Below are 23935 nucleotides of genomic sequence, written 5' to 3'. Positions count from 1 at the left end.
CGTGTCAAAATATATTGAACACACCTTGCGTTTGACCAGTTCAATCCCACGGTGTTTCGACAAGTCCCAGTGGCGAATCGCCCTACGAGTTACCCCATTACGAATTGTCTTTCGACGAACGGCCCGTACCCCGTGTATTACAATGCCTTGCATTTTCAGGGGTTCACTTTTTATTTTAATTACTTGTCACTTTTCCTTCCTCAATGTGTCCAGAACCAGACATTGACGCAGGGACAAGGACGAATGTCACGAACGTAAAAGTTCAACCAGTATTTAACAAGCGAGCATTTATACCAACGCCACCTCGGAGACAAAAAACAATTCATCCAAAACTTGACCGTGGCAAGCGATCAATGGCGCTAATCGCTCGCGTGACGGTTCAACCACGCCTACCACGTTCATTGACGCCGAGAGACGATCGCAGAGGAACCTGTATTATGGCAAAGAGGAATCCGGCACGTATTTATACGAGCGTTCGGGGGGCCGAACCTCCGACCGCTGTTAAGCAGAGGTTCACAATGAAAACAAGCAGGAAAGACAAGAGGGCCGACCACGTCACTTGGGCCTTAGGCTTAGCCCGGTCCAGACTCACCTTTGCTCGACGAGCGTTGGATGAGCAAAGACCGGGTTTGGGGGTCGGCAATGAACTTGCGAAGAATCTCCAGGTTTCCCTTGTCGGACAGGGCGGACTCGAGTGACGGGTGGACGACATCGTCCTCCTCGAGAAGCACCGGCACGACGCGCCTGAGGTACTTTACGAGTAGCCCGACATCGGCGAGCTCCACGTCCTCGGTCACCGGAGCCGTCCCTTCGGCAGCCTCCGTCATGGCAACCGCCGCTTCAACGCGTCAAGGCACGCAAAATGACGCTTCTTCAGTGGATACGACGGCAGCACACAGAAGACTCGAATCATATGCTCGAATACAACTCACGAGTCACAACAGAGATCGCCGCTCGGACAAGCTCGGTCGCTCAGTGCGGCTCAAAGCGTACCCAAAGCGCCCAAAGTGTGGAAGGTGCGGCCAAAAAAGCCGTGGCCAAGCTTTTCAAACTGGGCGGCGTGTTGCGCTATCTGGCCAGTGTTCTTAATATTGATTAAACATTAAAATAGTCTAAGTAGTGATGTTTTTGATAATCAGTAGTTGATGACAGAAAAAAGATTTCAAGTAACCTGTCTTTCTGTCTTTTACGTCAGCGGGTCATTATGAAACGATCCGTGAGTTTATTTCTATCGGAACTTCCGTTCGTGCTTCCGTTTCCGTTGCTCTCGAACAGCATCATGGGCTTTATCGCCGCTTCTTCATGATGGCTGCCTGTTGTTACTGTGCATAACTCGTGTTTATAAACATCTTATTTTCTCCACGCCCGCTAATAGGTCGCCACTTATCGCTGAAAACGCTGGCTGATATGACTCACTAGCCGCTATCTGGCGTAATTCGCTGGCATCGTTTTTGTTTAACGCCGACGACGACATGTCCGAGACAGTTGTAAGTGGTTCCCCGTCGGAACGGCGGCGTGTTCCTTCCTGGAAAGTCGGAGCGATTCCTCACGATTTGGCCGATCTCTTCCTGCAGAAATCGACCTTGTCGGCGGACGCCTCTCCCTTCGTGCCCAGAAACTTCGGCGGTGGCAGCGTCGAAGCGCCGCCAGCAGCAGTCGGCGACGGGGAACTGGCGTACGTGCCGCCAACGGAGACCCTCCAAACGCTCTACGTCGCGTCAGTATCTCCCGCATACAGCTGCTTTCTTAAAAAAAAAAAAAACTTTCGATGCTTTTTTTTAACGATTTGTTGTCGGTTTTTTTTTTACGCAGACAAATCCCGTCCGGTTACTATGCATCGTACGTGCCGACGCTGCCGTTCTACACGGTGCCGTACCCTTGTATTTATCAGGCGCCAGCTCCCGTGGAAGCGAGCCTACCTGACCAAACACATTCCGTAAGGGTTTCTTTTTTTTTTTTTTTTTTTTCTTTTTAGGAGATTAGTTGCGTTGTCTTTTGCCTTAAATGTGGTGTTTTTTTCGGCAGAAATCGACCCAGGGTGTCCGCAAGTCGAAGAAAAAACCCAAGACAAATCGACGCAGGGAACAACAGTCTACGCGAGATATTGGTATGAAAATATGCGCTTGTAACAAAAAAAGAAAACACGAAAAAACGAAGTTTTTATTCTAAGTTCTCGTTTGGGGGGGAGAGAGAGAGAGAGGGGAGATCTGGGAGAAAAATAAATTACAGAGCTATATTGGCATCTCTAAATATCCTACAGTCTGCATCGACAGTCTGGGCCTTATAGGGATACTGTGGCGAAATTCTAGGGCCTACTTCATTGTCTCAATATCAACCACCTGCCGGCCACACGATGTAGACGCCTATTTTCTGTTGGAAAGGCACCAAAACAATATTTAAAAGGAATAAGCCAAATGTTACGTCACTCTAAACTTAAAAGTAGCGCCGTCCTGCAGAAGTGTGGCGACGAGCTGCATACGCTTGAGCCCTGTCAAACCGGATTTCCTTCTCTCTCAGCCTATTCAACTCCTGCAGTGGGGCGGGGCAACTAATACTTCCAGGTTGTAAGGCTTTGACGACACCAAGTGCTGGAGCTCATAACCACACCAGCCCCCAAGCAGCTTTGCCAGTGCTGTGCCAGTTGATGTCACTTCTGTGATGCACCCCGCTCTCCATTGGCTGATCAAAGAGTGCTTGCAGGAGTTGGGTACTATTGAATGAAAAATATAGCCATCTGTTCAAAATATAAGCGTGCAATGGTCATTAGCAGGTAGAGTTGATCATGTTTAACTTATTTCTGAATGGGAGAAGTATATTTTAAGTTTTGATTCAGTATCCCTTCAGCAAGGCTTTGGAGAGGGCACAAGGCAGACAACTTGCGCTGCATTTCCGTCATTCTGTCAGCTGACAAAGGGCAGTTTCCTGTTGTGTTGTGTCTTTATCCTTTTTGTTATGTAGTTTGTGCTTTCATTTATTTTCTTTATTGGGCCTGCTGTATGAGGCTCAAAGCTGCACAGACAATAAATTTCTTAAAATTCAATATATTTATTGTCCATGCATGTTACGAGGTAATGACCGGCATAAGAATGAATACATTGACTAAAGAAATTATTTTATATGGTGTGTTTGGGTGAGAAAAAAAGCATGCTAAAGCTATTACTCTCCTTCCTCCCTGCAAGCTAGATAGATAGAAAGTTTTCTACTGTTCTTTGTCCAACTATGCAGACTTGCATCGTCTTAACATTTTCACTCCTTTGTCCACCCCTAACCTCCTCTCCGTCGCATACTTTGGCTCTCTCAAAGGTGTGCTGTCACCCGATCCGTCGGTGCTGTCCGACGGCCAGGGGACCAAGGTTACCGGGAAGGCGATTAACTCGGACGTGTCCACAGCTAGTCCAGACTTGGCCAACAATGCGGAGTTCCCTTCGCTATCCATGGAGGATCGTCCGGCGCCCGTCGGCGAACGTTTGGGCGTGAGCTACTCGACGGCACTACAGCACAGCAGCAGCAAAAAGCTCCTGGCAAGCAGTGCACCGTCTGCGGTGCCGGAAGAACACGTTGGCAGACCGCCAGAGTCCCAGCGGAGGAAGGGTGCGGCCCGCAGAGGAGCTCGCACGGCGGCCGCCGTCGCCGAAAGTGTCGACCACAACGCACTTCCAACAAGGCCTTGCGGCGGCGAGGCAGATGCGACGGCGCAATTGCGAAGAGGAAACTCGTCGTCTGCTCGTCGACTACGCAGGAAACCACACGACGGCGGCGCAGACAAGCGCCAGTTGCCTCCGTCGTCTCCGGGCCCCGAGACAGCGGAGCAGCGGGCCGACGAAAAGGTCGCCGCAGAGGAGGCTCCGCAGCGGAAGAATGCCGGCGTTGGCAGAGGAGTCAGAATGAGCACGGGGAGGAAAGAGGGGCACCACAGCACCCTGGCACGGTACGTGATCAAGGCCGAGCAGAGGGGACGCAGGCGCACAGACGGGCAGCCTTGGGCAAGGCAGGAAGCGAGTGCGGAGGACGGCACAGACGCGAAATCCGTCAGAAGGTCCGACGCCGACGTCGGAATGCAAGAGCCTCTTGACAGTTGCCGGGAAGTGTCGGACTCCAAGGGAGCTCGGGAACCTTCCGACGGGCCTCACGAGTCTTCGGGCTCGAAAGAACCGCAGGATCGGCCCAGTCAGTGCTTTGAGTCCGAGAGCGCCGACAGTGTGAACAACCTGATGGACTATCCTCCGCTGGGGTCGTCGGTTCCTCTACGACGTTTAGGAGAGCCCAAGGTGAGCCACCATTTTGTTAGCTAGCCTCGACCTGTCTGGGCTTTAAGGCTGCAGCCAAGGTGCTATATACTCCATTTCACCTTACGTCCAACCGCAACGGACTGTACGAGACATCTTGGCCAACTTGGCTCTAAATACATTACCGGGGAGAATACAGGTTACTCCGCTCCTTTGCATTAGATGCTAGTGGAGGGATGGCTCCGTTGATTCCTCCCCTAGCGATATTTTGGACGCACCCCTCTTCCATTTTTTTCTCCCACCATAACGCGTGACTGATCTGAGTCATCGACAGATATCACGCGGGCACCGAGACCTGTCTCGGCTAGGATGCCTCAATGTCCTTCCGTTTAGTGTGATGCCATTCTTTGTATACTTGATGCCGACAGCTCTCTGGAACAATACTAAGAAATAGCCGATAACAATATGCCACCGTAGCACTCTCCATGCCAAGAGTTCGTGTGGAGAGACACACTTTCGTGTACTCCGGAACAAAAGAGAAACGTAAGCATTTCAAACAAAATGGGCAGATGTCATCACCCTAAACAAAACGCCCATGCAGGCACCCACAGCATGTTGATGCCGGCGCTAGACATGCGAGGGTCGTTTGATAAGTTTGCTAAATCTCTGAGAGGGCGCCACGCCGCCACTATTTGTGTGACGATATTACAGCTGGCAACTATGGCTCCTCGAATTAACTTGGGCCTAATTTGAGTCGGAAGCAACACGTGATTCACGCTAAAAAAATACTTAAAGTGAGCACTTCATCAGCTACCATAAAAATGGAAAAAAAAAAAAAAAAGTTTTGCACGATGATTGAACATTTTTACTTTAAAAAGTGGGCAGCTGCACAGATCAAAGCTAAGTTGGATTAAGCTCATGGGGGCACAAGTGTTAACGACGGTTTATTTCTGGATCTACGAGTTTCAACATGGCCGAACATCCACTGAAGATTAATTGCGCTCAGGATGCCCAGTTAAAATCGCCACAATGGAAATCATTTCAAACACTCACAGTATCCTTATAAAAGACTGTCAAGTGAAAGTGTGCAAGATTGCTGAGACTACCGTAATATACCGGGCAAATGCCCACTCATAATTTAGAAATAATCGCAAAAAAAATGGGGGATGGGCGCTTGTCCGGTCATCAATTTTCTATATAGATATACTGCACATATTTTCTCAGATCTTACAAATTCGGGAATGGGCGCTTGATGTAGAATGGGCGATGCGCGGTATTCTACGGTAAACATCTCAGCTGAATGAAGGCACACTATCCTGCACAAAATATTTCATATGAAAAGGTGTGTGCGCGATGGGTGCCGAAACTCCTCGCAGTCTACCAAAAAACGCGCCCGAAAGAACACTTTAGTGCTGTGCTTGGCGATGTTGAATCGCATTCCGAAGGACTTTTTTTCTTGATTCGGGACCGTGGTCGAAACTTAGCTCCATCACTTCGCACCTGCGCAGCAGGTGCAGCAGTTGAAGCAGCGGCCAACGACTAGTGAAAGCACACCGAAGAAGATTGTCTAGTCAGCCGGAAAGCTGATGGCCTCTGTTTTTTGGTATAGTATTCAGGGAACATCTTGGTCGACTACTTGGTGAAGGGGAAAACAATAACACGAGCCTATTATGTAACATTAGTAGACCAAAAAGAACTAAAAAATAAAACAACTCAGATTGGTGCACAAAAAAGTGCTTTTTCAGGAAGACGATGTGCCATACCACAAATCTACCGTCGCAAGGGCGAAATTGCACAAATTAGGCTTCAAACTTATTCCTCGTCCACCCTAATCTCTAGACTGGCCCTGTGCAACGCTTTCCTCTTCACAAATTTAGAAGTGTTGCTCGGTGGGAATAAATTTTGATTGAATTAGGATGTAATCACTGCCGTCAATGCATATTTTTCCAACAAATTGAAAAAAAATTAAACTCGGGCCAAGTGTGTAGCCCTAATGGAAAGTGTGTTAAAAAAAATAGCACAAATTTGAAGAGAAAAAAAAGTGGTGTTTATCTTGCTTTTTCACTATACTTATGAAACGACCCTTATAGAGCTCTTCCCGCATATATGAACCCTCGAGGTGAGTCGCCAATTAAGCGTCCGCTGGATTTTGAATAAAGTGATGACGTCCGCCACCGCAACCAAAAAGCGCCCACATGGAAGGAATTTTGGCTGGTGGTAGTAAAATATACCGCAGGGAGAGATGGCGCTAGCCACCAGCCGATTCAAAAGGGAAAAATTAAAGCACCATGACACAACCGACCATTCAGAGTGCGCAAAACCTGTCATCACCGAGGCCATTGTACTCTCAGGGTGTGTCCCGTATTCCCCCGGTAAATGCTCTCTGCCTGTTCCTGCAGCCCCTCTCGAAGGTCGCGTAACACTCACGCGGCTTTGGATTGACTCCAGTGGTTCCATCTTCCGCTGCGGTCAATTGTAAGGGGAAATGGAGCACTGTATGGTACCCAGAAATCTTTTCTAACGTGTGCTATACTCGAAGACAACTTTCTCTGGCAGAGCAGTTGAAGGTATGGGAAGCGTGCCCCTGTCCAGATTGAGTGCCGATTGAAGCTACGTGCACGCTCACCTCCTCCTCGAAAATGCATAGGAAGTTGTTCCGACCCTAATGTAGCCCAATGCTTCCAGAGTGGCGTAGTCGATAGCGCCTGCCAACAGAGAAACCAGGGCCCATCGATGAACTGCTTGGAGTTAGTTGATTTATTTATTTATTTACATTGGGTCCTGCTGCGCCCATTAGGGCATTATAGTAGGGAAAGGGTTGCATAAACGGATGCCAGTAAAGTTGGTAGAGCCATGAAGTTTCAGACTCACCATCCATAGATTGTTGTAGCAGTGAAGTACGTGCTCTAAAGTGTCACGATAGTACCCTCAAGTGTCATCTTTTGTCTGATCCAAGCTGTTTGTTTTGACTGTCATCTTTGCCAACTTTATCGGCGTGTTTCTTGTATTTGTGTGTGCCTGATGCTCGCATGGTTGTATGCCTTCGAGCTTGTGCGTGAAGCTTCTTACAGTAAATTCCCTCCGATGCCAGCCGTATGTTTGTGCCTTGAGGCGAGGATAGATAGGAGTTTGGTAATGTCGAGTACGCTGCGAATGTCCAGTGAATAGGATGCTCTTTGGAAGCATTTCCCTAGGAGCCTTCAGTTTTAAAGGGACACTGAACCGAAATTTGAATTTCGCGAAATAAGGCCGCAGAAGCATTGAACAGGATGCTACGAACTCTAAAACATCACTCATACATCGATATCGCGACGGATGGCCGTGTATCTGGAAAAGAAGGGCGCGATTGAGCAAGGACTAAGGTGTCAAAATCCTCCTGGAACAGTTGAAAATGAGGGTAAGCGGCCTCTCTTCTCTCCTTCTCTCTTCAGTTAACCAGCTCGAGGGGACGAAGCGAAAAAGAGAGGGAACGAGAATCGTGACGTGACATGTCTCGTCGGCCTTGTCAACCATGTTCAGTCGCGCGCTTATTTTCCAAAAATATGGCCATCCGTTAGAGATGTTGCTGTATGAGTGATGTTTTGGGGTTTTGTAATCTCCAAATTTGAGTTCACTATCTCTTTAAGAAGCACCGAAATCAGTTGGCACCCGCTGTGCGTGCCTGTCGGCAGGGAAGAGCATTTGTCCCGCCTCCAGCGCGAGCTTTGTACCTTGGATGGCGCTTCAGGGGCCAGGCAGTCGAAAGGCATTCCCTGCTGTTCTCACTCCATCAGTGGCTATGTCATAGACCGCTGATCCTGACTGCTACCAGCCATCATTGTTCCCATCAGTCAATCCCTCGTAGAGCAAAGAGCCACCCGCGAATTAAAGAGTGGATTGCTCCGCTTCTGCCGATTTTTCACATAAATTTTACGCGGGTGTCTCATTCATAACTTTCACACCATTCCCCTTCACCGCTTCAGAAATGCTGGTGCGCGAGTGAACAAGCGATGTTTGGCACGTGCAAAGTGACTTGAAAGGCACCTAGGTGCTTGTTTTGTTTCCTAGAACCTTGACATGTTCTGTCTGGTAGACTATACAGGTGTTCCAGGTAACACCTCTATAGAGTCTGGCTAGAGATCCAAGATTTTCGGAGCAGTCAAGCTTGCCTCCTCCTTCTGTACAGTCTGGCTGAAACAAAAACTCGTTACATTGTGTTTTTTTCAGCCCCTGGAAAGTGCGACAGCAAAGACTATAGGGATGCGTGCTGCACTCTCACTTTTGGGACTGTGGGATGTGAGCTTCTTCATGAGGGGTAGAACTATGCGCAAGATTTTAAAGATGAAGGGGTATTCCTAACTGAAAATGGAGAGTGTCTGATGTTCCCCTCATTTATTTGCAGAAGCCAGAGCCAGTAGACACCACTTCTAAGCTGCCTCCAAAAGGAAAAGGTATTGTAGTCTATCTTAAGACTGTAACTGTAAAAATGCAAGCATTCTTTTATTAAAACAAACATGCGAACCGCACGAAAAAGTTTTGCAGAGAATTGAGTGGTGCTTTTCCAATGACTTGCTCTAACAGCTTGTGGTCTATGTGCAGGGAAGCCGGGTGCACCGTTGAAACCCCTAGCATCCACTAACAGTGCAAGACCAAAGCACAAGGCTGCAATCAGCATGGCAATTGCAGACATAATGGTGCCCAAGCAGGTTGGTCTCTTTTTCGAATGTACAGAACATACCTGCTCGTAAAATAGACTCAAATATGCACCTGTGAAGGCACCTAAAAGTGCTGTCAACTCCCTAAATTCGCATTATTTTGAAGTTTAAAGGCAACTAGAGTTCATTTTCTGACAAGTTTGGTGCAATTCATGCGAGGCTTGATCATCCAAATCGCTGTATATCGTCATGGGCCGAAAAAGTTAAAAGATGTTTACAAATCTTTGTAATGCGAAATGCGCAGCTCTTGACGTATTTTGTTTTTGTGATATACCATGCTAAAGAATTTGAGCAAGAAATATCTATATGTATAAATATAGAACTCGAATATAGAACATAATATATATATATATGTATGTATGGACGGTTTCATTTGGATTCAGGTAACGAGTGGCAGTCATATTTTTTTATTTTGCTTCAAAGTTTTATATTTCGTGGCGCATGTTCCAAGAATAACAATCCTTTTTTTATTTTAATGTCTTTATGTTTAGTTTCTGAGAAAAAGAATCTCAAAGAAGTGGGAAAGAACGACGAGGTTTTGACGATTGTCGTGCGTGGCGTTTTTAAATTACTCTTAATCTCAAAGTATTCAAAAGAGAGCTTCTATATTTTTTTATTGTGATATATATGCAAGTCGGTAAAACGACATTCCAACTACTATTTATTATTCGTCGATCCAATCTTTGTAAAAATCCCCAAACATGCCTCCGCGAACAACTGTGACCTAAACTGCGAATTTTTTTGTTAGTCGTCTATGTTTAGTTTTGTTTTTAAAATAATACCACATGTAGAACCTTTCATTGCCTTCCACATTATGTAAAGTTTGTGTCTTAATCACGTACGAGCACTGAGAAATAAATCATGAAACAGAGAAAAGCAAAGAGCAGACAGATGTAAAATTGAAAGTGCTTAATGAGGGAAAGTGGTGCTTGAAACTAATGCAAAAGGCATGTGTACACCTTGTGACTGTGACTGACGAGATCTGGCAGTCAAGGCTTCTATTATGCCAATCATGTTGTTGAAAGCATTTTTTTGTAAGAACACGCGGTAAGTTGTTCAATTGATCCCTGAAATGTTCCAGAAGATTGGCGAAAACTCGGCCTGTAGGGGTTCAAACCCTGTGCCACGACGTGGGAGCTGCATTCTCTGCCAACTCGCCAGGCGCTCGTCGTCATTGTTTGCAACCCGAGAGACAGAAATAGTGTCTTCATCGAAAAACGATATGCGTACGAATTATGTGCAAAGTTTTGCCGAAGGTTGCTGAGACGCGTGCCTGCATGTTTTCTCGTGCAGAGGCAGCCGAAAAAGCTCAAGGAAAACCTCGTGGAGAGGACCAGCAAGAAGGCAGAGGTAGGCGACTGGCTGCCTTAAGCCCGCGGACCCACATCGGCCCTCTCTGGTCGCCAACGCCGTTGGCAGATTGTTGCTCAACCTATAACGACGGTTCTGGCCGGGCCGCAGCCACAGCGGTGCCCGCCTGATTTGGTACCTGGTGGGGGGAGGGGCCTTCGATTGCACTTGTTCGAGTGTTCTTTTCTTTTTCTGGCATCCTTTTAGGCCGTGTGATTGGTCGTTTGGTGACTGTAGGTTCTTTCTCTTCTGCTTTTCAGAATGGCTTCAGAGTTGCTTACTCTCGAGTACTTGAAAAGCTCACCCTGGAAGTTTCAGTTAGGCAGCCGACATTTTGCTGATTTAGCTTCCAACAGGCTGAAGGTTGGGCTAGTTGGTATTGATTCGTACCGTTTATGAAAAGTGTAGAAAGGCGAGGACAGGGAACAAGCGTACCACAAACAAGCGCTTGGTTGTGGCGTACGATTCCTTTCTATTGTCGTTCTGCACGATTTTTTAGAGCGACGTGACTCGGCTCCTTTAAGCCTGTGAAGAAGCGAAGTTTGGTAAAGAAATCTTGGTTGCCACTCTGAGGCTTCCAGGAGGTCCCTTAGCGAGTTCTTCCCGCTGGCTTTGACCGACCTCGTGTTTTGTTTGGATACTGACACATGCACAGCTTTTCTGGCGGGGAACCGCTCAGCTTTTCTGTTGATTGCGAGAGAGCCATGTCAGTGTCAGCACAGCCTTTTGGGCATTGCACGATTGACAGAGAGCAGTGAAAGTGTTGCTATAGCATTTCCTAATGCCACCATAGCTCTTTCAGTGTTGCACTGTGCTGCGTTCCTCATTAGCTCTGGGCGAGACGTGTCAACACCGGTCCATCTTTTTTGAGTTGCAACTAAGAGCAGTCTTGGCTCAACTCGGGAAAAAGCTGCGACGGCATCATCAAAGCATTCCCAACGGGGGCGTGGCTTTCTGGGCATTGCAGCAACGGCCTTTGCCCAGGACGATCGATGAAGGCAACACTAAATAGATATCAGTGTAGCACGTTTGACGCAATGCACTGTTGGAATAGCTGCACTAGCATCTGCCGCTCGTTTTTGTTGATGTGGGAAGAGTCAAGTTAGCATATTTTACTTAATGTTTCGTGGTACTTAGGAGGCCCGTCTTCTAAACTACGCCGCGGAAGTTCCGGCGGATTTATCTCCCGTTAGGCAGCTTAGGTCTAGAGTGTTGCTGTAAATTACGGACAATCACTGGAGCATCTAGTTGTTAGTTTCAATGTTTCTCTAGTATTGTTTTGCTACTGTGATGTAGTGGTCATGAAAGTGAATCAGTCAATTTTCCCCTTGTTGCACGTTGGGTGGTAGTGTTGTTGGAGACGAGTGTGAATTCTTTTTCTATATTTTATACCTACGCGCAGTGTCAAGTTGTGATTGTTAGCTCGTGATAATTTTATTGTGCCAATAAAGTGTGACCAAAGAGCTTAGTTTGTTTGCCACACAAAATGTGTGAAGCTCTTGTCTACACCCGAGTGCCGTGTGGCATTTCAGTTGTCTTAGAGGCCAGAAGATTTTGTCTCGGGATGTGGTCTGAATAGCGCATTGTCTCGTAAAGTATGCAGCTAATTTTGTAGCGATTGAGTCTAGGAAAGTTTATAGGAAAGTTTGCTATTGTAACCAGAATGCTTTATGTCAATGTTTTCTTTTGTCTATGTACTTTTGTTTTACTTGTTAGAAACCGGAACCGAAATACAACGAGAAGGGGAGAGCAGTTAAAATGGCCTGCCTCATTCGCCCATAATGCACTGACTGGATTATATCAATTCCGATAGATGGCGGAATATAAAAAAAACATTCCATTTGATTCCAGACTAGTGCAGCTCTATTTTGTTGCAGCTCTTGATTTTCTACTAAAGTCTGGAGCTTAGACTTTGTCAGTGGCTGATTGGTCCGATTGCCTCGCGACGCGGTCGTCGGCACGGATGAAATGCAGGCAGAGTTTCATTGTTGTGACGGTTTGTTATGCATGCTGAGGCTGCCCACTGTGATCCCCTTTCAAGTGCACTGGGGCCTATTTGTGAATGTTGCTTTCTTGCCGATAGTTAGACTGACGAGGCCTGTGTCAAGGGCATCCAGTTTCTGTGCATAGAAAACAGTGCACGTCGTGTAACTGCCGAGAAGAATTGCAAGAAGTTCGTAAGAAGACATGATAAAAACAAAACAGCGCAAAGACAAGGACGAAGTAGAAGAAACCACAGGACTCAGCGCTGTGTCCTGTGGTTTCTTCTATTTTGTCCTTGTCTTTGCACTGTTTTGTTTTTATCATGTCTACTTACCAACTAGCCCAAACCTCTACGTTAATCAACTATATTTTGTAAGAAGCAGCAGTATTTCTCCTCAATGGCCAAGAACCCTTTTCTCTTTTCTTTTTCTTTTTTTTTTTTTTTGTACTGGTCCAGTTGGGCTTTCAACTGACATACTTCTCACACCCCAATCCATATTCTGAGTCTGAATGTAATTTGTCTCTGTGTTCTCATATAAACTTGGAAGCGTATCTTTCTTAGTATTTTTGCCTTCTTTTTCACCCTGCCTTTCAACACCAGTCATGAGTGCGCAATTCTGTCGAGCGAGCGACATCTATTCGGCCATTCCCAAAATTGGCACTAGCTCGCGGCGTATGACAAAAGCGAGTGTATGCACAGAACTGGCGTCCCTTCCTGCAGCCTTCAAAACGAATGTGAGGGTCGCAACATTTGTCGGATGTTGGTGAAATGGTGATGATGTGATTCTCGGTGGCCCAATGCTGTCTGCGTGTGGTGTCGTGTGTTCTAGGCGCAGAGGGCACCCGCCAACACCCTGGACTCCTCGGCGCCCGTCAGAAAGAGGGGCAAAGAGCGGGAAATGCCGGCTAGGAAAAAGCTCACTGTGATGAAAAAAGTAGGCGCCTTCTCACATCCATTGCCTCGCAAACGGGTTGCCCGGGCTAGGCAGGGAGGGGGACGGCACTAAAACATTGCATCCGGGTTTTTTATTATTTTTTTGTACAATAAAGTATGATTTTAACACCCAGAATGGATGTCCTTTCATACCCTGAAAGCCAGGCTACCCGAAATCTGGTGAACATTGAATGGATCTAAAATCAAAGACTTTTAGGACTGAGGACCCCCTTCCTTTTGGTCCCGTTGTGGTCTTGAGAGGATTTCTGGTCATGTTCAACTTCACGGCCTGAGACGTGCCCTTTTTTTATTGAGGTCCAACATCCTGTGAATCTGTCCAGCAAATTTATGTGTGCTCCTAACATAGAATTCCAGTCAATGAGGAATTTGTTTGTGTTCAAGCAGCCTCACCAGGAGGATTTGTAATGTATTTGCAATTTAAAGATTGCTGCGTCATTCTAACTTTGCCCAAGTTGGCAGCTTAGTTCAAGAGACTTCGCTGTAACCCAACTTTGGGCCTTTAGCTTCGCTGGAAACCAATATCCGATGCAGATTATACATTACTTCAAGAGTTGATTGGTTACACAGCTGAAACTCATCCCCGGGGCTACCTGCAGTGCTTTCTTGTCTAAAATACCTGCCCAATGCAACAAAAAACAGGTGAAGCTCATCCCCAAGTTCTGCTTGGGGCTACCTCCAATGTTTTTTTATTGTCTAAATTAGATGCCCAATGCAACAAAATCGGCCCTACAAAGTGCCAGCGATCATTCCTATTTTGTTTAGCAAGTTAGTTTTGCCTCGCTTAAAGAATTATAGAGTAACTGCAACCTAATATTGCTTAATGCTGCCCAGGCATGTAGCCAGGATTTTGTTTTGGGGGGGGGGGGGGGGGGCCGCCCATGACAAAATGCTGTATGAGGGGGAGGAGGGCGAGGAGGCCCTAGGAAAATGGAAGATTTCAGGGGGGGGGCCGGCCGGGCCTCATGGCCCCCACCCCCTGACTACGTGCCTTATGCCGCTTGACACTGCTGGGTGTGGTAGAGAACTTCGCAACCTCTGTGTGGGTTCAGCAGATATTGCTTTACAAGTCTCTCATTCTTTTATTAGAGAAGTGCACACTCAATTTATTCTATGTCAAAGTCTGAGCATTTCTGCAGCTCTCCTCAAACAAAAACATATTAATAGAACTCTTAAGCTGTCAAGTGTAGTAGAATTGGGGCTAAAGGACATAAGCACATTAAAATACAGGTGCAACTAGTATTTTAGCTGCCACCAGTGCAGGGAATCTTAGGGTAAGAACGAAGCCCTAGGTAAACCTCAGGATGAAAGTTGTCTCGTAATACTAAGCTAGTTCAGCCTCCTGGCAAACTGCTTTGGTTTCTGAAAGAACTTTGGTAAACATATTGTACTGCACTATGGTGAAGACTAGCTTGACTGCAGTATGACTCATTCTCCTAATGTAAGTTTTCAACAAACTTCTTGCCTCCCATTCAAGGTGGTATGAAGGAGCTCTCCATGTTCAAATGTCACATAATATTGACGTGCCACAAGAGCATTGTAATGACCAAATACCACTAGAGTGACAAACAGCTTACACCAACATGCCTCAAGCACTGGCGGCATTCACGCAAAGGTACCTTCGCGCCCAGGCTGCACGTGTTTGAGGCTTGTTGGTGTTGGCTCTTTCGGTTTGTCGCTTTAGAGGGACTCTGGCATGACTGGTTGCAACTAGAAGTCACGAAAAGACAAATACTTACGTACGTATTCTGCCCTAGTGATGTTTCGTTTGCTTTCAGATTATCCTCAAAGAGCGCGAAGAACGGAAACAGCTTCTGGCAAGAGTCAAGCAGGCAACACTAGCGAGGCAAAGCCTGATAGAAAATGCCAGCGAAACTTGTTGCTTGGAGGACGGCTTGCCTCAGCAAGAGACCAAACAACTTCACTCGACAAGGTTCAGAGAGTAAGTTTCCATGCAGGAAGGAAGAGACCCTGTAACAAGTCCCAAGGCAGCACCTAGAAACTCTGAGGAAAAAAAAAAAGTAGAAAACTTTTTCTTTTCATAGTTGTACGGCCACCCAGTCACAGAAGTAAAATCGTACATAAATTAATACTGCGACAAAATGTAAAAAAAAAACAGACATTGTGACAAGCAACTCGAATACTCTGCAAGCAGCTTGTGAAAAATAGTAGATTAGTATCCACTTACAATAAGTGGAACTGGTCACCTCGGCACTTTGTGAGCATGTAAACTCCATTAAGGAAGGCAGGAAGGATATCATTGCAAGCCTGGAACATCTCACATCTTTGAGGCCAAATGTATGGAGCATGGCCCTATATAATTGCTACCATGCAACCACTGATTCTTATATTATCTTCTCTCACACAACATAGAAACTGCCATTGAAACTGCCAATGTGGTGAAACGTTATTGTGGGTGACACAAGTTTGATCTCTAAGTCTAACCTGTAGGTGTAAATTATGATGAGCTGATGTCCTGTTCAAGCTGTGTTGCACAGTCTATTTAGATGCATCTGTCATTGCAGGAGCGGACGAAGGTATTTCTTAAGGGGGAGGGGTCAGGTCAGGTGTTGGTCAGCGTATCATATGTTTGACCCCCCCCCCCCCCCCCCCCTTTTCCGTTTCCACTTCCTAAATTTTTACGCATGCAGAAATCAAGAGGGGGGTCAGGACATCCGGACCCCCCCTCTGAATCCGTCCCGGCATTGTGAGACAAGTGCTTGCTATCTCACATGACTGCATGACCAGGCTTTCTACTGGTAGTTTGTAGGCCCCAGCCTTTTTCATAATGCTATGTCATGTGCTAACACCAGTGTTCTTGCTTTTTTCTACAGATACTGCGATCAGATGTTGAGTGTAGAAATCAATCAGGCAACCAAAGCTCTCATTACAGACTTGGTTTTCTTTCAAGATCGACTTCATCAAAAAGATCCAATCAAGGTGAGGTGGTGCAATGGGAAAGGCTGGCCTTACTTACTCTAATTGCAAATTTAATATAATGTTGTTTGCTCCAGTAATAAAAGCCTTTTTATTAAAATTACTCAATGATTTGCTGCAAAGAGCCATATTTCTCTTCCAACTGCGGAAGCTTAGATCTGAAGTCAAAATGAACCACAGCATCATCAGTATACATTGCATGGCTGCTTTCTGATCAGCGGCGTAACAAACGGACATTTTCTACTACTAATATATACTTAGGTTTGAATTCTTGTTTGGTAGCAAAAATGTTTTGAATTATGTATTGTTGCCCCAAAATGCTGCATTGACCGGGGAAATATCTAATTTTTGTGTGTTACACCTAGAGGGAAATAATATGTGTCACACATACAATTTTCCTGTGTTTTATGTGTACATATTTTGTCGATATTGTGTTTCACACAGGGTCGAGGTTTTCATTATTGTGTAATCCGCTTTTCTCTACTCTTTTTGTAATATTATACACACATACCTGAATATAGATTGTGTCATAATTCAATTCCTGTGCTAATGAAATGTTACTGTTATAACAATAAACCTAATTGATATATAAAAAATTACTGCTACATTATTAGCGGGCAGCCAATTTTTATGTCTGTCAACTCTGCTGAAACGTTAAGTTGAATCGCTTATTTTCCAGGCTAAATCAAAACGGCGGCTTGTCTGTGGCTTGAAAGAAGTCAAGAAGTACCTCTTACTCAAGAAACTGAAGTGTGTTGTTTTTGCACCTGACATTGAAGAGGTAAAAGCAGAAGGTAAGCATCATGCTTTTAAATGTATTTTCGGTGCATTTTACTCAAGATGAGGTTTCGCTGCTTTAAACAATTTTAACATCAGTCAGTCATCAGCCAATTGTCATTCCTGCAGCACATATTGCCTGTTAACAGCCGTGCTTAATATTACAAAAAATTTTAAACAACAACTTTTATCGTTCATAAAATTTTGTCAAAACCGTAAACCCCTGATGCTTTGCAAACAGGATCATAATTGATTTACATACCTTATGTAGTCGTACATTGTACTTCCATTTCATATCTAACTTGCTAGTAGAGCCTGCTTGGTAAGATTTTAGGGCAACCACACTCAAAGCATATATGATGTGCTGGAATATGTAAAGCCAATATTTTTTGTGTGTGTGTGCGGGGGGGGTTGTGGATGAGATGAGCAGCCCTTGCACAACAACAGTGATTTGCCATTTGCACCAAAATGGTTGCCCTGCTACATCCTGCTGCATATCGCTAAAATGTGTTGAATTTGCATCAACATTGTTCCAAAACCTAATTTCACTTTATTAATACTGAAAATAGAATAGCTGCACAGCCAGATGGTTATGGTAGGCTTGATTTGATATCTGTGACAAACACTGACAGTACTCGGAAGCCGCGCAATAGTTCTCATGTTCGTAATCTGTTCTCAGGGAGTTTCGTTGAGTGCGCTTGTCACTGCGCACTGTTGCACTGCGGTGAAGCGAGAACCGCGAAGAGGCATCGCGATTTGGCACATCTTGCTTCGCCGCAGCGCAGCCGCTTGCTAAGGGAAAAACACTCCTTCTGAGCAGGACGTTGCACAGGTCTGGCCTCAGGGCGCCGCAATCTTGCTCAGTTGGGCAGCGCTTGGGTGCGTCAGAATCCAATTGCGACGCCTTGTTAAGGCGTCATAATCAGATTATGGCCTCGCCCAAGCGCACCCCATCTGAGCGAAATGGCGGCGCCCTGAGGCTGGCAAGTGTTGATGTAACAATTCTACCCTGAATAAGGCTGCAACTAGTATATATGATAGATGAAGAATTACCAGATGAATGATAGATGAAGGATGACGGGTAGATAAAAGATGAAAGCATTATTCTGACAATTTTTTTTAAACGAGATTTAGCAATGATATTTGTGTAGTGCATAAATATTTAAATGGACGGTTCTATAGGCTTATATTTTTATGTCAACTCCCTCGTTTACTTATCCCCTTTACATAGGTTACATTTGTGCCGTGGCACAGTGAACAGAGTCAAATAAACCTAAATTACCTGGATCAGGGATGAAAAAGTAGGAATAACCTTAACGAGTTTGACTGAATTGTTACTAAAGCTTATTTATCGTTCACATGCCGATGTATAGCATCATAAAGTTCTCCATATGAAATGCCATTGATGTTATTAATAAAATGATAAAAGCTTTGTTTTTATCTGAATTAATAATTGCAGTTTTATTAGAATCTTTAGGACTTCAGCGAGACATCAATTTGACTGCTAAATATTACTCTGTACTAACATTATTTCCGTGGAATATAATTCGGTTTCTCTTTGGCTTCATGCCTAAAATAAGCATTCGCGGCAGTTCATACTGTCCTTCATCCCTGAGCGTATTCTTGTTGCACCTAATGGTTCTACACACAACTGAACAGCTAGCTAGTTCAGAGTTTGAGGCATTTTGAGGCATTTGAAGGAATCAAACCTATTGTGCAATTGATGCTAACAAAAGGTTGCACAGAAGTGGGAAGGCAAGTGAACTATGTCTTTTGATGGATAGGCCAACATGTGTATCCGTAATATTTGCAGTGGTTGGAATGAAAATGAAGTGTGTGGTTATGCTCCAAAGGTTTCTTTTGCTGCTCCAAAGTGAACATTTAGCTGCTCCAAAATGACTCGGACCAATCACATCGCTGCAACGTGCAATTTATTTCGCAATGGCTTTCATGGCTATAGAGAACTACCATATTTAGTTACTAGAATGTAGCTCCATGTTTCATCTTAGACACCTTTTTCTTTCAAATTAGCGATTGACTTGTCATCATGCTCGAGACAGTGTTACCATGTAATAGTGAGCGAGCCCAAATGCTCCCCCGCTTCAGTCGCTGCTCCTAGCAGCGCACGCTGACAAATGCTCAACACGTGCGCTGGTGAAAAGTGGTGAAGCTTGACGCCTGGGTGCAGCACACAAACTTCGGATTCCGCGCGAAATGAAACTATCGGAAAAGCACGCTCGCGTGCCGCAGGAAGAGCAGGAAATATAAACGGGCCGTTGTGAAATACTGAATTCCTTTCAGGCTCAGTCCAGGGTCATATTCTCCCGGCCAGGAACAAGTTGCACAGCGGCAGGCACGATGCAGAGAAGCAAAGAGATGAAAGAGAGGGGGAGCGTAACGAAAATGAAAGAGGGCGGTCACAGCATCGCGTCAGGTGGCGGTTTTTGGACGTAACAACTGGGAAGGTGATCGCTACAAACGGAAAATTAATACACATATTCCGGGGGATCGGTGGCCGAGTGTGGAGTGCACCGCAGCTAGCATCTGGAGCGAAAGCTCGTGCTGCAGGACCCGGGGATCCTTGGTCCAATCCCCATTCATGCCCACTTTGATCTGGATGAGCATCGTACCGGTGTGCAGTTGCGTATCACTACTGCGTGGTGCACGTTGACACCCCAGGCTAGCCATTGTACTGCACTGGCGAAATTTCTTATCTCAAGCATAAACCAGTGTCTCCACACCTCAAGGGCGGACCCACCCTACACCATATAATCACAAACATTGAATTTGTCTTTCTTTTTTTTTTTTACTCATATTTTTGCGGAGGTTTATTGAGACTGGCCTTTGCAAACGCAACATCTGATAAAACACATAAACTGGGAAGTTATTAAAAAGGTTCTGCTTGTTCAGTCACTTATTTGATTTGTTAGCAATATGTTCACACTTGAAAGTTCTTCTTTCACGGCCCTAAACTTAGCTCTTGAAACCTATTTTCAAGACGAACAGGTTTTTTGGAGTAGCCGTGACATAAAAAAATGTTCTTTTAACTGACGTGACCATCTCACCTCAGCTTCCAAGCCAATAACCTCCAGTGTGGCGGCTTCTGGGGAAGCGACGGATGTCAAGCTAGAGTTCAAGCTTAACCAGAGACATGCAATTTCCCTCAAGGGTGTGGACCTTGAGGTATTCCCTTTCTGTTTTGGTTCTTCTACCAGGCGGACTGGATGCCTCACTGCAGGCCCTCCTCCAGTTTGCGAGGAGCCATTTTGTGCCCACGGTCTTTGCTCTGAGGAGGAGAACCCTGGGGTCCCTGGCGCGCAAGAAGGTTCCCATCAGCTGCATCGGCATCTTCGACTACAGCGGCAGGGAGGTGCGTCTTTTCAGGGGCCTCATCTAGACTCTAATGGTGTTAACCCTTTCGTGTTGCACACTTCTATGTTAGTGTTAGGCAATATGGGACATTTTTTTTTTTTAAGGAAGTGCGGTAATTTTTTTTGTATGTATATTTTTCTATAGTAAATAAAGAAATTGCTGAGTGTTAGCAAGAATATATTTTCAAGAGTATAAGGCAATAGAGAGTTGAACTTTTTATTAATTTCTATGTATACCGTCATCTCCTAAAAGTAGGCATGGTATAAAGTTACTTAAAACTCTATATTAAGCATTTCAAAGTAACTCAATATGGTAAATGTTTTTCTAACAAAGAAAGAAACTGTTGTGGTGCAGACTAAAGTCCCTGGATCCTGAGAAAGTAGTGCCAAGCTCGCCGTATGAACCGTATGATGGCCATTTGGGTCTATGAAATAAGCAGTTTCTCCTTGGCCTGTCCATTCCTCGTGAGCCAAATCTAAATTCGCGGTGACAGGTTGTTTCATAAAGACATTCCTTGTGTGCGGAGCGTACGCCACCACGTGGGGCTTCGGTGATTGGCGGCATTGGAAAATAATTTTTCTGTCTTGAGATACAAAAGAACAATATCATTGTAAGAGATCTGTGTAGATACCAAGCATGACTGACAAGTTGGCTGCATACATAGTGCCAAAGTTGCTTCTATTGGCAAGGAATGCTTCAGTACGATGACGCTCCATAGCAATCTTCTGGTTCAGAACGACCTTTTCGAAGCTTCGAAGATTTAAAAGGACAGACATGGCGATTGCCATGGCAACGGAGACCGATCAGCCTGGCGAAGTTTTGGTTGTCAGTAAGCTAAATGTTTCTAACATCTTTATTTTGCATATTTAAATTGTAACTGCTAACTGTGTTAAGGTTCTTCTTTTATGCATTTTAGCTGTGTAATTATGAGAATAGAAGTTAATATTTTCTAAGTTGAGGCCATTCTGTGGTGGCCGTCTTCCCCACACACATTTATGGCATTGCGAAAGCGAAGTGTCACGAGTCTGCTTTTTTTATATACATTATTATTTCTTTTGGGATTTCGTGGTTCTATTGTAGCATCATTCCTTTTTTTCCCCCTTTCCTAATTTTGTTTTTCTTATTAGAAGAGAATGAGTGATGAGCCAGTAAATTAAGAGAAGATACCAAATTTTTTTTTTTTTTTTTTCTTTTGAAAATTAGTGCATGTGAGCAAAACCAGCTGTTTTATGCTTTCTATGTTCTATGCAAAAAATATCTAGCCAAGATTGTAGAAAGAAAAATTTTTGTGGTTTTCTCAAGTGCAGTTTTTATTGCTGCAGGTAGTGTGGAAGCACATTATGCCCAATTGCTCATTTCTCAGATTGTGTGCCAATGCTTGCAGAACTATACATACACAAGGTTACTAAAGTATGTTAAAAATACATTGCAGGAACAATACAAACATCTGCTGGAGCTGGTGGCTGCTGCGAGAGAAGAGTACAGTGTTCTAAGAGCTGCCGCCACTGTGAATGGGACCAGAGACAGCCCTCAAGGTGCAGCAAAATCAACCAGAAGTGTGCACGCTTCGTCATTGGGTGTTTCCAATGACGACGAGTGGACAACAGCCAATGAGGAGTCAGACAACGAACAAGAACACTCTGTTGCTGCAATCACGGACAGGGTGGCAGAAATACTCGTAAATTCAATGAGGGCAGTGAACTGAACGTGATTCCATGGGACTGGGATTCAAAAGCAAATACGGCAGGTCATGAATGTTTTCTATTGTTACGTTAAAGGGCAACTCTGGTCGAAAACGAAACCAAAATAAATGACTGGTATCGCTTTAGTGGTGCGAAATATGATCACAGCCGATATATTACGTCAAAGTGAAGCCGCATACTTCACTAAAACAGACTTTAAAGATGCAACCAGCTGCTCTTTAGCAGATGGCAAGTGTGTTAGCTTTTAGTCAAGCAACACTGGGCGATGACGTAACCTGGCATCACGGTGGTACTTTGGTTCTTCTTCCACGTTTTCTCTTCGTTATTTAAAGTAGTGATTAGAGCTGCTTCCCACATTTTCCGGTCTTTTTGTTTCATTTTACGGTTTCAGTGAGCCTCCAGTATATCCCTTTTCAGTATAATAGTGCTCCTGTGTGGTCCGGGAGCACCCACCTGAAACAGCCGTACAGCATGTGAAACTCACACCGCTCAATCGTGTGATTCTTCAGTATTAATTTCATAGCTCATCTATACCACCGATCCTGATTTTCGCGAGCCAGAAGCAAGAATATAGCAATGCAGCCACGCTGCACGTCTTGCGCCAGTACCCAGTGGCTGGCATCGACTTTTTAGCCGCTAGCTTTATGGATACGCAGTGATCTTTCCTACATGCGCTGTATACGTACGATGCAAGGGACCAAAAGAGAAGCAGCTTACCTTATTTCTTGGAATTGATTCTGCACGTCGCACCGCAGCACCACCTTGACGTCACGTCGTGGCCGTACAGCTGATGACCAGTGTTGCCATCTCTCTCCAGCAGATAGTTTTGGTTTTGCCGTAGACTCCCGAAACCAAACTTTGAGCCATGTTTATAAAACTTCACACAATATGGGGGGCGGGGGAATTACACCTTGTAATTCAGGGACACTGACTGGGCTGAAAACAGTCGTAATCCCAAATTCGAAAATATTGGCCAGAGTTGCCCTTTTAAGTACATATGAATTAATGGTTGGGTGCTGTGCACTCTTGTTGAGTTATATGGGAAACAAAAAATGAAGTGCACATGGTTTCTCGTAATCAGTAGCGTGTGAAACGAAAAATGAACTGTACATGTTTTTGTTTTTCTCGAAGAGCAGTGCATATAGTTATTTTTGTATGTTGTGAAGTGCTTGGCACCAATAAATCACTATGTCATGTTTCATTGTGCTCCTTATCAACGAAAGAAGTGTCCAAGATCTTATAAGAGGTGAAAAAATATAGCTGCACGCAGATCCTTTTTGTTTTCGTGAAATATAAACAAAGTAACTTTTAGTACTATGTCCAGTGGCATCGGAACAGAAAGGACCGGGGTGGGGGGGGAGTCTTATTTCCGATGCCATTGTGTATGGCGGATTAAGATAGGTGTCACTGCTAGGCAGAATTGGCAAAGGTGGCGTCCCTATTCAGCTGTCTGCGTTTAAATAAATTATTTAAAAAATAAACAGGATAGGCAGATGAAAGCGCATAAATCCTTTGTTTAATAGTTCCTCGGTGCTTTCAATTATATAAGAGACACTATTCTCATATAAGGGGAATGGTGATCATCTAGCTCTAATACAACTGGGCACGGGTCGTTGCGAGATTTGCTGGATGTGAAGTAGCTTTGGGAGGCTTTTCTTTCCCTTGTACTAGGGCTGGGCAATCGGTCGATAAACCTTCGAATTATAACCGCGATAAATTTTTTAATCGATTGAATTTTGAGTTACAAATTTCGATGAGGAAATAATAATGCACCTGCTAACTACCTGGCGTGCATTTCTCCCTTTTTGGAGGCAACACTGTTGTATTCCAAGGTAAAGCACTTCTGTATTCTCCATGATTGTCATCCAGGGTGATTAGAAGTTTTAAATAGAAATGTAAATATTTCATTTTTAAAATCAATAGCTTTTTCTTTTTTTTTCT

At 44.9% G+C, this 23935-nt stretch overlaps 2 protein-coding genes across 2 annotated transcripts in view; one reads left to right on the top strand and one right to left on the bottom strand.

Moving 5' to 3' along the window:
* Positions 1-1384, bottom strand: part of LOC8036409 (dynein heavy chain, cytoplasmic) — a 167826-nt gene extending 166442 nt beyond the window's left edge. Inside the window, exon 1 of the mRNA XM_029983821.4 lies at positions 593-1384. Within this exon, the coding sequence (XP_029839681.2) occupies positions 593-827 (235 nt within the window). The 5' untranslated portion in view covers positions 828-1384. The remainder of the gene's footprint in view (positions 1-592) is intronic.
* On the top strand, positions 1376-23195 carry LOC8036412 (selenocysteine insertion sequence-binding protein 2-like). Its single transcript, XM_029983822.4, has 14 exons — positions 1376-1487; positions 1575-1717; positions 1813-1936; positions 2026-2107; positions 3304-4268; positions 8608-8656; positions 8805-8911; positions 10214-10270; positions 13084-13188; positions 14984-15147; positions 16040-16145; positions 16822-16936; positions 20135-20289; positions 21724-23195. Exons 1-14 carry the CDS (start codon positions 1473-1475, stop codon positions 21994-21996), a joined length of 2460 nt encoding a protein of 819 aa, XP_029839682.3. The 5' UTR covers positions 1376-1472; the 3' UTR covers positions 21997-23195.
* The last annotated feature ends 740 nt before the right edge of the window (positions 23196-23935 follow it).

Source organism: Ixodes scapularis, unplaced genomic scaffold, assembly GCF_016920785.2.
Source record: "Ixodes scapularis isolate PalLabHiFi unplaced genomic scaffold, ASM1692078v2 PGA_scaffold0__279_contigs__length_252992795, whole genome shotgun sequence".
NCBI classification, from domain to species: Eukaryota; Metazoa; Arthropoda; class Arachnida; order Ixodida; family Ixodidae; genus Ixodes; species Ixodes scapularis.
The sequence above is the reverse complement of the archived record's forward strand: the minus strand, read 5'-3'. Positions and strand labels throughout refer to the sequence as shown.